Raw genomic sequence first — 15,019 nt, forward strand, 5'->3', positions numbered from 1 at the left:
ATTTAAAAGTTTGTTTTTAATTTTAAATGACATGTTACATGTTAAAATTGTGGCATTTTGGAAGGGCCAAGCACACAGTTAATAGTGATTTTAATTAACTTCAATAGGAGGGGCTGGTTTGAGATACAAGTGCTTTGAGTTTAGAGCTCTGTCGTGGAACACATTGAGCTTGTAAGTTGAGGTACCACAGTTGTTGAATAAAAGCATAATAGTATTGGACGTTTGAAGGAGTCTTATTATGCAAAACCAACTTTTCTTAGCTCTTGGCACCCGTTTATGTATTTGAGATCACCATAACTCGGGAAAATTTTAATCCAAACCGTGGAGGCCTTTCGGAAATATTAAAACACTTTTTCCTTAGTTACGTTGGCGAATATCTCTTTATATGGTAGCGGTTTATCCGTAAAGCTTTGTGCAAGTCTGACATTTTTATTCGATTGTAGTCAGTAAGTTCGCTATTTTACTCTAACCTCTTGTTTTGGGGCAGACTGTCTCATACAAACATGCTAAAATCCTCTGCTGTTGCCATTACTAATGAAAAGTAGGGCAAAGATCTAACTCATATCTGTTGGAAGACTCTATATGGAAGCGCTAAAAACTACAACATGGCGGACAGGGTAGAGACACAGTCCAGGGTGGATTGGCCTTGAGGAGGGCCTGGGCACATATAAATAAGATTGCCCTGACAAGACAGCCAGAAAGCGGCTAAAAGATGATCTATAGAACAAAATGTATGCAAAACTTTAACCATATTACCACCATAACATGTTATGTGGACCTTGAGGAAATGTTTTAGATCATAATTATAACCATAACATGGCACCTTTAAAGGCCTACTTAAACCCACTACTACCGACCACGCAGTCTGATAGTTTATACATCAATGATGAAATATTAACATTGCAACACATGCCAATACAGCCGGTTTAGTTGAATAAATTACAATTTTAAATTTCCCGTGGAGTTTCTTGTTGAAAACGTCGCGGAATGATGACGCGTGCGCGTGACGTCACGGGCTGTAGAGGACATAGTAGCGCAGCACCATTTGTGGCAATTACACAGTATTCTCCACATCTGTGTTGCTGAATCTTTTGCAATTTGTTCAATTAATAATGGAGAAGTCAAAGTAGAAAGATGGAGGTGGGAAGCTTTAGCCTTTAGCCACACAAACACACGGTGTTTCCTTTTTTTACATTCCCGGAAGTGAAGCTTTACTATGGATCAGAGCAGTCAAGCGAACATGGTTCCCGACCACTTGTCAACCGGCAGGTTTCGGCTAGAAAATTGTGGTAAAAAGTCGCCTCTTACCGGAGATCAGTCGAGCTTGCGCCGTCCATGCAGCTGCCGTCGACTTCCCTCAGAGACTGGCGTCAAGACACCCGTGGACACGCCCCTCCGACTATCAGGTACTATTTAATCTCACTAAAACACTAGCAACACAATAGAAAGATAAGGGATTTCCCAGAATTATCCTAGTAAATGTGTCTAAAAACATCTGAACCCGTCCAAATGCAATCGCCTTTTTTTTTAGTCCTTTGCAATCAATATCATCATCCATGAATCAAATCAATCAATCAATCAATGTTTATTTATATGGCCCTAAATCACAAATGTCTGAAAGGACTGCACAAACCACTCAGACTACGACATCCTTGGAAGAACCCACATAAGGGCAAGGAAATCTCACACCCAGTGGGACGTCAGTGACAATGATGACTATGAGAACCTAGGAGAGGACCACAAATGTGGGCAACCCCCCCCCCCTCTAGGGGACCGAAAGCAATGGATGTCGAGCGGGTCTAACATGATACTGTGAAAGTTCAATCCATAGTCGATCCAACACAGCCGAGAGAGTTTAGTTCAAGCGGATCCAAGACAGCAGTGAGAGTCCCGTCCACAAGAAACCATCCCAAGCGGAGTTTGATCAGCAGCGTAGAGATTTCCCCAACCGATACACAGGCGAGCGGTCCATCCTGGGTCTAAACAAGCGGTCCATCATGGGTCCCGACTTTGGACAGCCAGTACTTCATCCATGGACATCGGACCGGACCCCCTCCGCAAGGGAGGGGGGGACAGCGGAGAAAAAGAAAAGAAGCGGCAGATCATATGGTATAAAAAGGAGGTCTATTTAAAGGCTAGAGTATACAAAAGAGTTTTAAGGTGAGACTTAAATGCTTCTACTGAGGTAGCATCTCGAACTGTTACCGGGAGGGCATTCCAGAGTACTGGAGCCCGAACGGAAAACGCTCTATAGCCCGCAGACTTTTTTGGGGCTATAGGAATCACTAATAAGCCGGAGTCTTTTGAACGCAGATTTCTTGCCGGGACATATGGTACAATACAATCGGCAATATAGGATGGAGCTAGACCGTGTAGTATTTTATACGTAAGTAGTAAAACCTTAAAGTCACATCTTAAGTGCACAGGAAGCCAGTGCAGGTGAGCCAGTACAGGTATATATGTATGTATATATGTATATAAAGGTATATACAGTATAGGTATATATGTATGTATATATGTATATAAAGGTATATACAGTACAGGTATATATGTATGTATATATGTATATAAAGGTATATACAGTACAGGCGTAATGTGATCAAACTTTCTTGTTCTTGTCAAAAGTTTAGCAGCCGCATTTTTTTTTTTAATCTTTCATCCTCATTCAAATAATGGGGAAATTGTTGTTTTTTCGGTCCAAATAGCTCTTGCTGCTGGAGGCTCCAATTATAAACAATGTGAGGACATGAAGAGCCCCCACCCTTGTGACGTCATCGTCTGTGACTTCCGGTAAAGGCAATGCTTTTTTTATTAGCGACCATCGTCGATGTTCTCTACTAAATCCTTTCAGCAAAAAAATGGCCACATCGCGAAATGATCAAGTATGACACATAGAATGGACCTGCTATCCCCGTTTAAATAAGAAAATCTAATTTCAGTAGGCCTTTAAGTAGTATAGCTCAAATTTAAGTACATAAGCAAACTGGTCTGAGACCATAGACATGAAGAAAAAATAGCAAAGTGTGTCCTTGCATGGAGTTCTGTTTTTAGAAACTTGCTAAAATGACAAACTGAGCACGGACGAGGAAGGCAGCATACATAAAGGCCTCGAAAAGTAACTGGAATAATTGTTACTATACTTCCTGAATTGTTAAAAAAAAATCAGCAATGTTTGCAACTCACATTGGAGTTGGTGCCAGCCGGTGAAACAATCCCTGGTTCAGGAGACGCAAGCTCTCCATCACTTTCTGATCCTTCGTCCATGCTCCACCCGTCTCTCATGGTGATGTCTGGAAGTGCGCTGGGGCTCAGAGTGGGGTTGAGCTCCGATATAGTTTTGGACATGAGATTAAAAACGGTAGGTTTGTAAGTCCTTTTGTCCGAGCTCGAACAGCTCGGCGTTCTTGAGCTGGCAACAGTGTGTTCCCATGTCCGGTGAAAGGGGATGAAGTTCTCGCTGGGTTTGTGCACCCCCTGCTCATGCTGCTGCTTAACCTCGCCACTGTCAAACAGCATAGAGCCAAAATGCAGGTAGCCGTTGTTGGTGGGAGAACATCGCTTTCGGCCGTCCGGATTGTGAGTGGGGAAGCCGATTCTGTGGACAAGTGGCAGAGATTCGAATGAGTCCGTGTCACCGTTGCATGGCGAGGTAGGCAGAAGGACCGACGGCGGCTCAAACTCGTCGTCGTCATTGTCACTGATTGGGCTTGAAGAGTGCAATATGTTCCGATCATGGAAGTCCGCCTTTCTGACTCTCACGTTAAAGTCATGCAGCCTCTTCAGCGGGCTGTAAGAGTTGGGCCGCTCCGATTGTATTCCCAAGGGCTGCTCCGACCCGAGCCTGGCCTTGCCGCATTGACTCCTGTAGGAACTGCCCATGAGGCCATTGTGCGGCCTCGGCTCCGGCTGGCCGGGGGAGCCGAACGCCGAGCGAAAAGCCGGTCTGTAAGACTGACTCATGTTGTCATGGCTCGGCCCTGTCAGGAAAGAAAGGGGGGCGGGGGGGAAAAACATGCCGTTTTAGTTGCCAAAAGTGTAGACCAGGGGTTTTCAAACTTTTTCCACTGAGGGCCACAGACTGAAAAATCTAAGTATGCCATTTTGATATTTTTCTTTTTTTAAAAGCAATACAATAGTTGTTGTTTTTTTAGCTTTATGGCTTTCCAAAAGTCTGGTCCCCGGTCTCCGGAAGGGTCTCAGTCATAAAAATGTTAGAAATAAAGTCATAAATTATTTTTCTTTTCATTTAACGCTTGAATCTCGAGATCAACTTCAGGTCTGTCTGTCATTGTAAAAAAAATTAAAATTGTGTTTTTTATGTTTACGGCCTTTATGTAAAAACCTTTATTTATATGGCAAACAAACTATGCAACATTTTCCCCCTAAACATTTCAAAGTGGAATACCGTATATCCTTGAATTGTCACCTGGGGCCGGAGGCGCTAATTAATTTAAAACCTCTTCTCACTCCTGCGCTTACCACAGGCATGCGGTAAAAGTAAGCATGCGCTAATTATTTTAAAACCTCTTCTCACTCCGGCACTTACCAAAGGGATGCGGTACAAATTTGAGTGTGATGTAAGCTTGGACCTTAAATCTTACTGAATAGCTCTTAATCTTCTTCCTTTTATGCGATTTCAAGTTACCGGTATTGAAATCAGCCTCCTCCATTTTGAAAATGATGACAGGGGAAGTGTCGCTCGTGACGTCACGAGTTTGACCAGGCGGTAATACTAAGCATGCGCTAATTATTTTACGAAGCGAGTTTGACCCGGCAGTAATTCAAGGCAGGCGCATACTATATGCCCTGCGGCAATTCAAGGAAATACGGTATTTGACGTGAAGTAATTGGAACCTTAAATAGGTCAATAATTCATAACCAAAAAAAAAAATGAGTGTTGAAAATAAGCCAAATGTATATTTATATTTTTTTACTTTTAACGCTTAAGTCTGTAGATCTCTTGATTATAAGATTTTATCATTTTTCTCATACTTTTTTGTTTGTTTGATGCCCTTTTTGTGTAAGAAAACTCTGTTTTGCACAAAATATGCAATATTATCCCTCCAAAATATTTGAAAGTGAAATTGTTCCAGTGAAGTAATTGGAGCCTGTAGCAGGTCAATAAAAGTCCGCATGGCAGCTTTGTGTTATCAGTGTCAACATTGCAACTGTTTCTTGATACATGTCACTGTTTACTCTTTTATGTTTTACATTTTTATTATAGTATTTTTTAGAATGGGCCGGGCTTCACGGTGGAAGAGGGGTTAGTGCGTCTGCCTCACAATACGAAGGTCCTGAGTATTCTGGGGTTCAATCCCGGGCTCGGGATCTTTCTGTGTGGAGTTTGCATGTTCTCCCCGTGAATGCATGGGTTCCCTCCGGGTACTCCGGCTTCCTCCCACTTCCAAAAACATGCACCTGGGGATAGATTGATTGGCAACACTAAATTGTCCCTAGTGTGTGAATGTGAGTGTGAATTAGAGATGCGCGGATAGGCAATTATTTCATCCGCAACCGCATCACAAAAGTCATCATCCACCCGAACCAACATTTTATCAAAACCACAACCGCCCGCCCGTTGTTATATATCAAATATAGACGATGCAAGGCATTAGTGAGGTTAGAAAGTGTAACTCCCTCCAAATAGCACGGACACAATGGCTTTCTTGAACTGATTTATTTGAAGGCTTCCTTTCCCTTCAAATTCACCGTGAAAACTATAATAAATAAAGCACGTTACAAACGTAAAAATAATAACATGCGCAGCATGTTGATCAAACATTTTACCAAGTAAATTACCAACAAGGGCTTCACGGTGGAAGAGGGGTTAGTGCGTCTGCCTCACAATACGAAGTTCCTGCAGTCCTGGGTTCAAATCCAGGCTCGGGATCTTTCTGTGTGGAGTTTGCATGTTCTCCCCGTGGTTGATTGGCAACACTAAATTGACCCTAGTGTGTGAATGTGAGTGTGAATGTTGTCTGTTTATCTGGGTTGGCCCTGCGATGAGGTGGTGACTTGTCCAGGGTGTACCCTGCCTTCCGCCCGATTGTAGCTGAGATAGGCGCCAGCGCCCCCCGCGACCCCGAAAGGGAATAAGCGGTAGAAAATGGATGGATGGAATTACCAACAAATGACAAACAAATACCTTGTTGGCCATACCCGGAAGTAGCTTCCTTACATCCGTCGACAGACCAAACGAGACACTTCAAAATAAAAGTATGCCCACATACTGTTTCAAAGACTGCTGCTCGTTTTTCGTATGTGGGTAACAACATTTAACTATTTATAAACGGTTGATTTATATAGGCTAGCAAGGTAAAGTGTTGTACCTGACAAGTTTGGGCTACCTTCGCTTCTGCAGCCTTCATCAGAGGTGTCACGTGACGTTGTCTGTGACGTGTTACATGGATTGTACCGTCAAGTGTTGTCAGGTACAACACTTTACCTTACTAGCCTATATAAATCAACCTGTTATAAATACACATCAGTAGGCTAAATGAACCTCTTCAACATAACATTTAACTATGTATATTAGAGATGCGTGGTTTACGGTCACAACCGCGGAGTCCGCGGATAAACCGCGGGTCGGGCGGCTGACATGACGAAAAAATTGATTTTAAATAGATTCGGGCGGGTGGCGGTTGAACCAATTCGGAAATATATATATTGTAATAATCCCAGGAATGTAGGCTCATACAACTTCTTCGTTTGTCTTGTCTTTATTGCACAAGATGTAATACAACCACACAACAGCTCTCATGTCTCTAACGCTTTTCCCGGGAGAACTTGAACTCTTACTTCCTGTTGACAACGTCACTTCCCTATCTCTCCCGGAAGTCCCGCCCCCCAGCCAAAGTCATTGGCTAACACCCCGTAGCCAGCCGCTACATTATACATAGTTAAATGTTATGTTGACGAGGTTCATTTAGCCTACTGACGTGTATTTATAACAGGTTGATTTATATAGGCTAGTAAGGTAAAGTGTTGTACCTGACAACACTTGATGGTACAATCCATATAACACGTCACAGACAACGTCACGCTAACATCACGTGACGCCCATGATGAAGGCTGCAGAAGCAAGGTAGCCACTTTACCTTACTAGCCTATAGAAATCAACCGTTTATAAATAGATAAATGTTGTTACCCACATACGAAAAACCAGCAGCACTCTTTGAAACAGTATGTGGGCATGCTTTAATTTTGAAGTGTCTCGTTTGGTCTGTTGACGGATGTAAGGAAGCTACTTCCGGGTATGAGTACACTTTTTTTTGATGTAATGAGAAGGGTGAAAGACTAAAAAGTATCACAAGGACTTTAAGCGTTTGGGCTATAAGAGCCACAAGATCACAATTTCCTCCTAAAAGAAGCATGCAGGCCAACGAGGTATTTGTTCGTCATTTGTTGGTATTTTATTTGGTAAAATGTTTGATCCACATGCTGTGCATGTTATTATTTTTACGTTTGTTACGTGCTTTATTTTTTACAGTTTTCACGGTGAATTTGAAGGGAAAGGAAGCCTTCAAATAAATCAGTTCAAGAAAGCCATTGTGTCGGTGCTATTTGGAGGGACTTACACTTTCTAACCTCACTAGTGCCTTGCATCGTCTATATTAGATATATAACAATGGGCGGGTGGCGGGCGGTTGTAGCTTTGATAAAATGTTGGTTCGGGTGGATGGTGGGTGGATGACCACTTTAGTGATGCGGTTGCGGATGATATAATTTCCTATCCGCTAGGGGTGTAACGGTACACAAAAATTTCGGTTCGGTACGTACCTCGGTTTAGAGGTCATGGTTCGGTTCATTTTCGGTACAGTAAGAAATCAACAAAATATACATTTTTTCGTTATTTATTTACCAAATTTGTAAACAATGGCTTTATCCTTTTAACATTGGGAACACTATTATAATTCTGCCCACGTTAATCCACATTAAACTGCCGCAAGTTGTTGCTTTGATTAAATAAAATGAAAAAACCTTTTTTCTACATATAAAAAGTTTAACATTGAAACTGTTCAATGTCAACTCATCATGCTTAATTTATTACGGCATTTGGGAAGCCTGTAGTTGACTTTTTTTATGTAAATGTTGTATTTTTATCAACATGTGATAGCAGGGACCCTGCTATTCAAAACTAGGCCGCTACATTACTAATGATTCATGTAACTAGCTGAAAAATAGTACAATTGCAATGGGAGAGACTATTCATCCCTAAACACAATGGAGTTCAATGAAATAACAGACAGACAGGGCTTTGCTGCCCCTAAAACACGCACACGCACGCACACACACACACACACACAGAAAAATTAGCTAACGTTACGTTAAAAGCAAGTTAGCCTTCAACTCAAGCCTATACTGTGAGCGAGCTGAGCAGCAGTTTAAGTTTCTAGAAGGTCAACGGGCTCATAGTGATGTTTGTAATAGTTGTGACTGGGAAGTGTTTAGTATAATTTGGGTAGAGTCCGCTCCTCTCCTGCCAGACGAATATCTGCTCGACGCTAAAGCATTGACTACATCGCTCTGAAGTCTGAAAACGCACTGCTGATTGGCTGTTACATCGCTCTGAATACGCACTGCTGATTGGCTTTGTATGTAACCAACCAGATGCTTGTGTGGGCGGGACAATGAGGCAGAGACAGAGGCAGAAAGCAGAGCAGCTTGTAAAGACTTGATGATGATGATGATGGATTAGATTTATATCGCGCTTTTCTATTGTTATATACTCAAAGCGCTCACAGAGAAGTTGGAACCCATCATTCATTCACACCTGGTGGTGGTAAGCTACATCTGTAGCCACAGCTGCCCTGGGGTAGACTGCGTGGCAGCCAGTTTGCGCCTATGGCCCCTCCGACCACCAACAATCATTCATTCATCATTCATTCACCGATGTGAGCGGCACCGGGGGCAAAGGGTGAAGTGTCCTGCCCAAGGACACAACGGCAGCGATTTGGATGTCAATAGGTGGGAAGCGAACCTGCAACCCTAAGGTTTCTGGCACGGCCGCTCTATCCACTACGCCATGCCGCCTCGAACTTCTGCTTCCGAACTTGTTCGGTACGCCCGCGTGCCGAACCAAAACCCCCGTACCGAAACGGTTCGATACAAATACACGTACCGTTACACCCCTACTATCCGCGCACCTCTAAAGTATATATATTTCCGAATGGTTCAACCGCCACCCACCCATTTTTTCGTCATGTCACCCGCCCGAGACCGCAAATCGTGCATCTCTAGTGTGAATGTTCTCTGTCTATCTGTGTTGGCCCTGCGATGAGGTGGCGACTTGTCAATCAATCAATCAATCAATGTTTACTTATATAGCCCTAAATCACTAATAAATGATAAATGGGTTGTACTTGTATGGCGCTTTTCTACCTTCAAGGTACTCAAAGCGCTTTGACACTACCTCCACATTTACCCATTCACACAGATTCACACACTGATGGAGGGAGCTGCCATGCAAGGCGCCAACCAGCACCCACCCGTTGTGTCTTGCTCAGGACACAACGGACGTGACGAGGTTGGTACTAGGTGGGATTTGAACCAGGGACCCTCAGGTTGCGCACGGCCACTCTCCCACTGCGCCACACCGTGTCTCAAAGGGCTGCACAAACCACAACACGAAGCACTACGACATCCTCGGTAGGCCAGACTTGTCCAGGATGTACACCGCCTTCCGCCCGATTGTAGCTGAGATAGGCACCAGCGCCCCCCGCGACCTCAAAGGGAATAAGCGGTAGTAAATGGATGGCTGGATGGGCCGGGGGCAGAGGTGGGTAGAATAGCCAGAAATTGTACTCAAGTAAGAGTACTGTTACTTTAGAGATTTATTACTCAAGTAAAAGTAAGTAGTCACCCAAATATTTACTTGAGTAAAAGTAAAAAGTATGTTGTGAAAAAACTACTCAAGTACTGAGTAACTGATGAGTAACCTTTTCGTTTAATAATTACGGCAACAAATAATGCACAAAAACAAGAAATAGCAATGAGCAAATTCAGAGCCAGGAATATCTCTTAAGCAACTAAAACAATAATATATATTAAATAATAGTACATTAAAATAAAATAAAAAAATGGCACATTGAGCCACAATAACTTAACAGCACCAAAGCCTCAGTAGGCGTTGATTGATTGATTGAAACTTGTATTAGTAGATTGCACAGTACAGTACATATTCCGTACAATTGACCACTAAATGGTAACACCCCAATAAGTTTTTCAACATGTCGGGTTCTACGTGTGACGGTCACGTGACCGCCAGGCTCTGTTTGATTGGTCCAACGTCACCAGTGACTGCATTTGATTGGTGAAACGCAGGCATGCGTAGTTCCTACTTTCAAAGCGTGTCTGACAATATCAAAACAAACAAAGCGTGCATTAACAGATCGATAAAAAAAAGTAGCGAGTAGCGACCTGATTGCAGATAAATGGAGCGTAGTAAAAGTAGCGTTTCTTCTCTATAAATATACTCAAGTTAAGGTGGGCAGCCTCAGGGTGGAAGACAGAGTAAAACAACTTGCACTGAGCCTGGTCTATAAAATCCGCTACACCTCCTTGATACCGAAGTACATGTCAAATTACTTCCTTAACGTAAATGACCGCCATAACCACAACACCAGGGGGAGCTCCACAAACCACGTTAAACCCAGATTTCGATCTAACAAAGGTCTTAACTCATTCTCTTTCTATGCCACATCAATGTGGAATGCACTTCCAACAGGTGTAAAAGTAAGTGCATCTCTATATTCCTTCAAAAGCGCTCTAAAACAACACCTCCAGGCAACTTCAACACTTTACTAATACCCTCCTCCATTCACATCCCATCTCCCCGGATTATAAACAACTCAAATGTACTTCTAATGTATATACTTGTTCTTATGCTATGTGAACTCACTATGTTCTCTGCTGGCTGTACATATCCTACTAAATAAGACCTACACTGTTTCAATGTCCACATTTCTCTGTTGATGCAATTGTTGATGACTGAAGTACTGATATCAACCAAAGCTCCTCATCCCACCCCCCGGATTGTAAATAATGTAAATAATTCAATGTATATACTATGATGATTAACTTGTGTGATGACTGTATTATGTTGATAGTATATATTTGTACCATGAATTGATGAACGTGGACCCCGACTTAAACTAGTTGAAAAACTTATTCGGGTGTTACCATTTAGTGGTCATCCATCCATGCATTTTCTACCGCTTATTCCCTTTCGGGGTCGCGGGGGACGCTGGCGCCTATCTCAGCTACAATCGGGTGGAAGGCGGGGTTCACCCTGGACAAGTCGCCACCTCATCGCAGGGTGGGTGTGAATATTGTCTGTCTATCTGTGTTGGCCCTGCGATGAGGTGGCAACTTGTCCAGGGTGAACCCCGCCTTCCGCCCGATTGTAGCTGAGATAGGCGCCAGCGCCCCCCGCGACCCCGAAAGGGAATAAGCGGTAGAAAATGGATGGATGGATGACCACTAAATGGTAACACCCGAATAAGTTTTTCAACTTGTTTAAGTCGGGGTCCACGTTCATCAATTCATGGTACAAATATATACTATCAAACAAGTTGAAAAACTTATTCGGGTGTTACCATTTAGTGGTCATCCATCCATCCATTTTCTACCGCTTATTCCCTTTCGGGGTCGCGGGGGGCGCTGGCGCCTATCTCAGCTACAATCGGGCGGAAGGCGGGGTTCACCCTGGACAAGTCGCCACCTCATCGCAGGGCCAACACAGATAGACAGACAACATACCATTTAGTGGTCAATTGTACGGAATATGTACTGTAAATAATAAATGGGTTGTACTTGTATAGCGCTTTTCTACCTTCAAGGTACTCAAAGCGCTTTGACACTACTACCACATTTACCCATTCACACACACATTCACACACTGATGGAGGGAGCTGCCATGCAAGGCGCCAACCAGCACCCATCAGGAGCAAGGGTGAAGTGTCTTGCTCAGGACACAACGGACGTGACAAGGTTGGTTCTAGGTGGGATTTGAACCAGTGACCCTCGGGTTGCACACGGCCACTCTGCCACTGCGCCACGCCGTCCCTGTACTGTGCAATCTACTAATAAAAGTATCAATCAATCAATCAAAGTAAAAGTATGTTGCATAAAAAATACTCTTAGAAGTACAATTTATCCCAAAAGTTACTCAAGTAGACGTAGCGGAGTAAATGTAGCGCGTTACTACCCACCTCTGGCCGGGGGCCATTAAGAAATTAGCTGGGGGCCACAAATTGGCCCTAGGGCCGCACTTTGGACACTCCTGGTGTAGTCAGATGGTATCTGGGCACTACACACAAGAGCAAAGCCAAGCAGATTCTGTGCATGACACCTTCCATTCATAAAAAACAGAGACAATAGAGAGAAAGAAGCTGTTGTGGGGCCATGGAGGAGGCTGTGGAAGGAGGTGGTGACACCGACACACACAAGCAAGAAGGAGGAAGCCATACTCTGATCGAAGGTTATAAAAAAAAAAAAAACTCACCTTATGGTGATCGGTCACCGGGAAACCAATTGGTGATTGTGTAGCACAAAGCAAGTGTTTGTGCGCAGCTGTGCACAATCCCAGCAGCAGCGGTCCCGAGTAGGCCGAGGCAAGGCGCTCATTCTCTGCACCACCGGCCCTTTCCACCAAAGTGCCACTCTAGGAAGACAACAAAAGTAGCACTTCTGATAACATACAACAATAATTTAAAAATAAAAAAATAAAAAAAAAGGGTCGGTGCGTGACGGCGACGCTCGTCAGCGAGCCATCGGCGGTTTCCCCCACCCCCTGTGGAACTGCTAGCTTATTGACTACATGATCCCCGCCTGCTGTCGAGGTGCTGGCCTCCGGTTTGTGTTGAAACAAGCCCGGAGAGCGACCGAGTGTGTGGGTGAGCTGCTAGCCAATCAGCACCCGGTCTGCACGGGGCCGTGACACCCAAGCCTTGCGCGCGCACACGCACACACATTGAAGGCGCGCGCACGCACACACACAAACTTGAAGGCGAACTCGCGCACGCGCACCCAGGTAACTCACTACGACATAAAATAAGATTTAATAAGAAAACGAAAGCTCTTGTTACTTCCATGAGTGTCCCCCACGCTGCCCACACTCGAGGCCCGTATGTATGTATGTGTGTGTGTGTGTAATTTGGACAAACAGCGGCCGCCATGTTGCTTTCCCAACACGAAGTCAGGAGAGAGGCCCGCTTGGCAACACACGACAAAAAAAAACAAAAAAACAAACCAATAATTCATAAATGGTCGACATTTGCCGAGTTTAAGTAGGTATTCGTCGAGTTTGGTTTCATATCCAGACAGGTTTGAACGCGCCAACTGCAGAAAAAGTCCATGTCGGGCCCGCAAGACGAGACAAAGACAAGGAGACAACTTACCTCCATTCAGATCTATTTCACACGCTATGGTTCACTACTAAAACCGGCTGGTGTCTTTTTTGTTATGTTTGTTGTTTATGAACTTTATCATCGCCACTTGCCAATTACGTCGTGTTGGTTATTTTATGGTTAGTTCGATGTAATTAAACAAGGTTTTTCTTACAGGGTATTTGTTCCTTTTTTTTTTAAAACGGGCATCGTGGCCCCCTGGTGTTCAAAACTAGAAATTGCACCCTTTTAATTTCACAAAAAGGGGCATATTTTTTGTTCACTACCTTAATCCATCCATCCATCCATTTCCTACCGCTTATTCCCTTTCGGGGTCGCGGGGGGCGCTGGCGCCTATCTCAGCTACAATCGGGCGGAAGGCAGGGTACACCCTGGACAAGTCGCAACCTCATCGCAGGGCCAACTACCTTTATTTAGGAACTAAATATTAGGGGTGTGGGAAAAAAATCGATTCTAATACAAATCGCGATTCTCACGTTGTGCGATTCAGAATCGATTCTCATTTTTTTTTAAAAACGTTTTATTTTTATTTTTTAAATTATATATATATATATATATATATATATATAATATTGTTATCAATCCAACAAACCATCCATCCATCCATTTTCTCTCGCTTATTCCCTTTGGGGTCGCAGGGAGGGCTGGTGCCTATCTCGGCTACAATCGGGCAGAAGGCGGTGTACACCCTGGACAAGTCGACAGACAATATTCACACTCACATTCACACACTAGGGACCATTTAGTGTTGCCAATCAACCTATCCCCAGGTGCATGTCTTTGGAAGTGGAAGGAAGTACCCGGAGGGAACCCACACATTCACGGGGAAGATATGCAAACTTCACACAGAAAGACCGAGCCCGGGATTGAACCCCAACTACTGAGGACCTTCGTATTGTGAGGCAGACACACTAACCCCTCTTCCACCGTGAAGCCCTCCAACAAACCAATACACAGCAATACCATCCATCCATCTATCTATCCATTTTCTACCGCTTATTCCCTTTGGGGTAGAGGGGGGCGCTGGTGCCTATCTCAGCTACAATCGAGTGGAAGGTGTGTACACCCTGGACAAGTCCCAAACTCATCGCAGGGCCAACACAGATAGACGGACAACATTCACACTCACATTCACACACTAGGGACCATTTAGTGTTGCCAATCAACCTATCCCCAGGTGCATGTCTTTGGAGGTGGGAGGAAGCCGGAGTACCCGGAGGGAACCCACGCAGTCACGGGGAGGACATGCAAACTCCACACAGAAAGATACCGAGCCCGGGATTGAACCCCGGACTACTGAGGACCTTCGTATTGTGAGGCAGACGCACTAACCCCTCTTCCACCGTGAAGCCCTCCAACAAACCACTACACAGCAATACAAAAACAATGCGATTAAATTCCAAAACCAAACCTGAGCCAGCAACACTCAGAACTGCAATAAACAGAGCAATTGAGAGGAGACACAAACACACGACACAGAACAAACCAAATGTAGTTAAACAAAAATTATTATTATCAACAACAGTATCAATATTAGTTATAATTTCAGCATAGCAGTGATTAAAAATCCCTCATTGACATTATCATTAGACATATATAAAAATTAAAAA

At 43.9% G+C, this 15,019-nt stretch overlaps 1 protein-coding gene across 2 annotated transcripts in view; it reads right to left on the reverse strand.

Annotated features, from left to right (window-relative positions):
* The window catches only part of nsd1a (nuclear receptor binding SET domain protein 1a), a 61,096-nt gene extending 47,538 nt beyond the window's left edge, over nt 1–13,558 (reverse strand). Inside the window, exons 1-3 of one of the 2 annotated variants that reach the window (XM_061899768.1) lie at nt 13,401–13,558; nt 12,506–12,664; nt 3,184–3,977 (exon numbers count right to left, since the gene is read on the reverse strand). In XM_061899768.1, coding sequence (XP_061755752.1) covers nt 3,184–3,960 — 777 coding nt within the window. In that variant the 5' untranslated portion in view covers nt 3,961–3,977; nt 12,506–12,664; nt 13,401–13,558. Of the gene's footprint in view, nt 1–3,183; nt 3,978–12,505; nt 13,045–13,400 lie in introns of those variants that run through there. The other variant, XM_061899769.1, reaches the window with a different exon arrangement.
* Nucleotides 13,559–15,019: the final 1,461 nt, after the last annotated feature.

Source organism: Nerophis ophidion, linkage group LG05, assembly GCF_033978795.1.
Source record: "Nerophis ophidion isolate RoL-2023_Sa linkage group LG05, RoL_Noph_v1.0, whole genome shotgun sequence".
Classification (NCBI taxonomy): domain Eukaryota; kingdom Metazoa; phylum Chordata; class Actinopteri; order Syngnathiformes; family Syngnathidae; genus Nerophis; species Nerophis ophidion.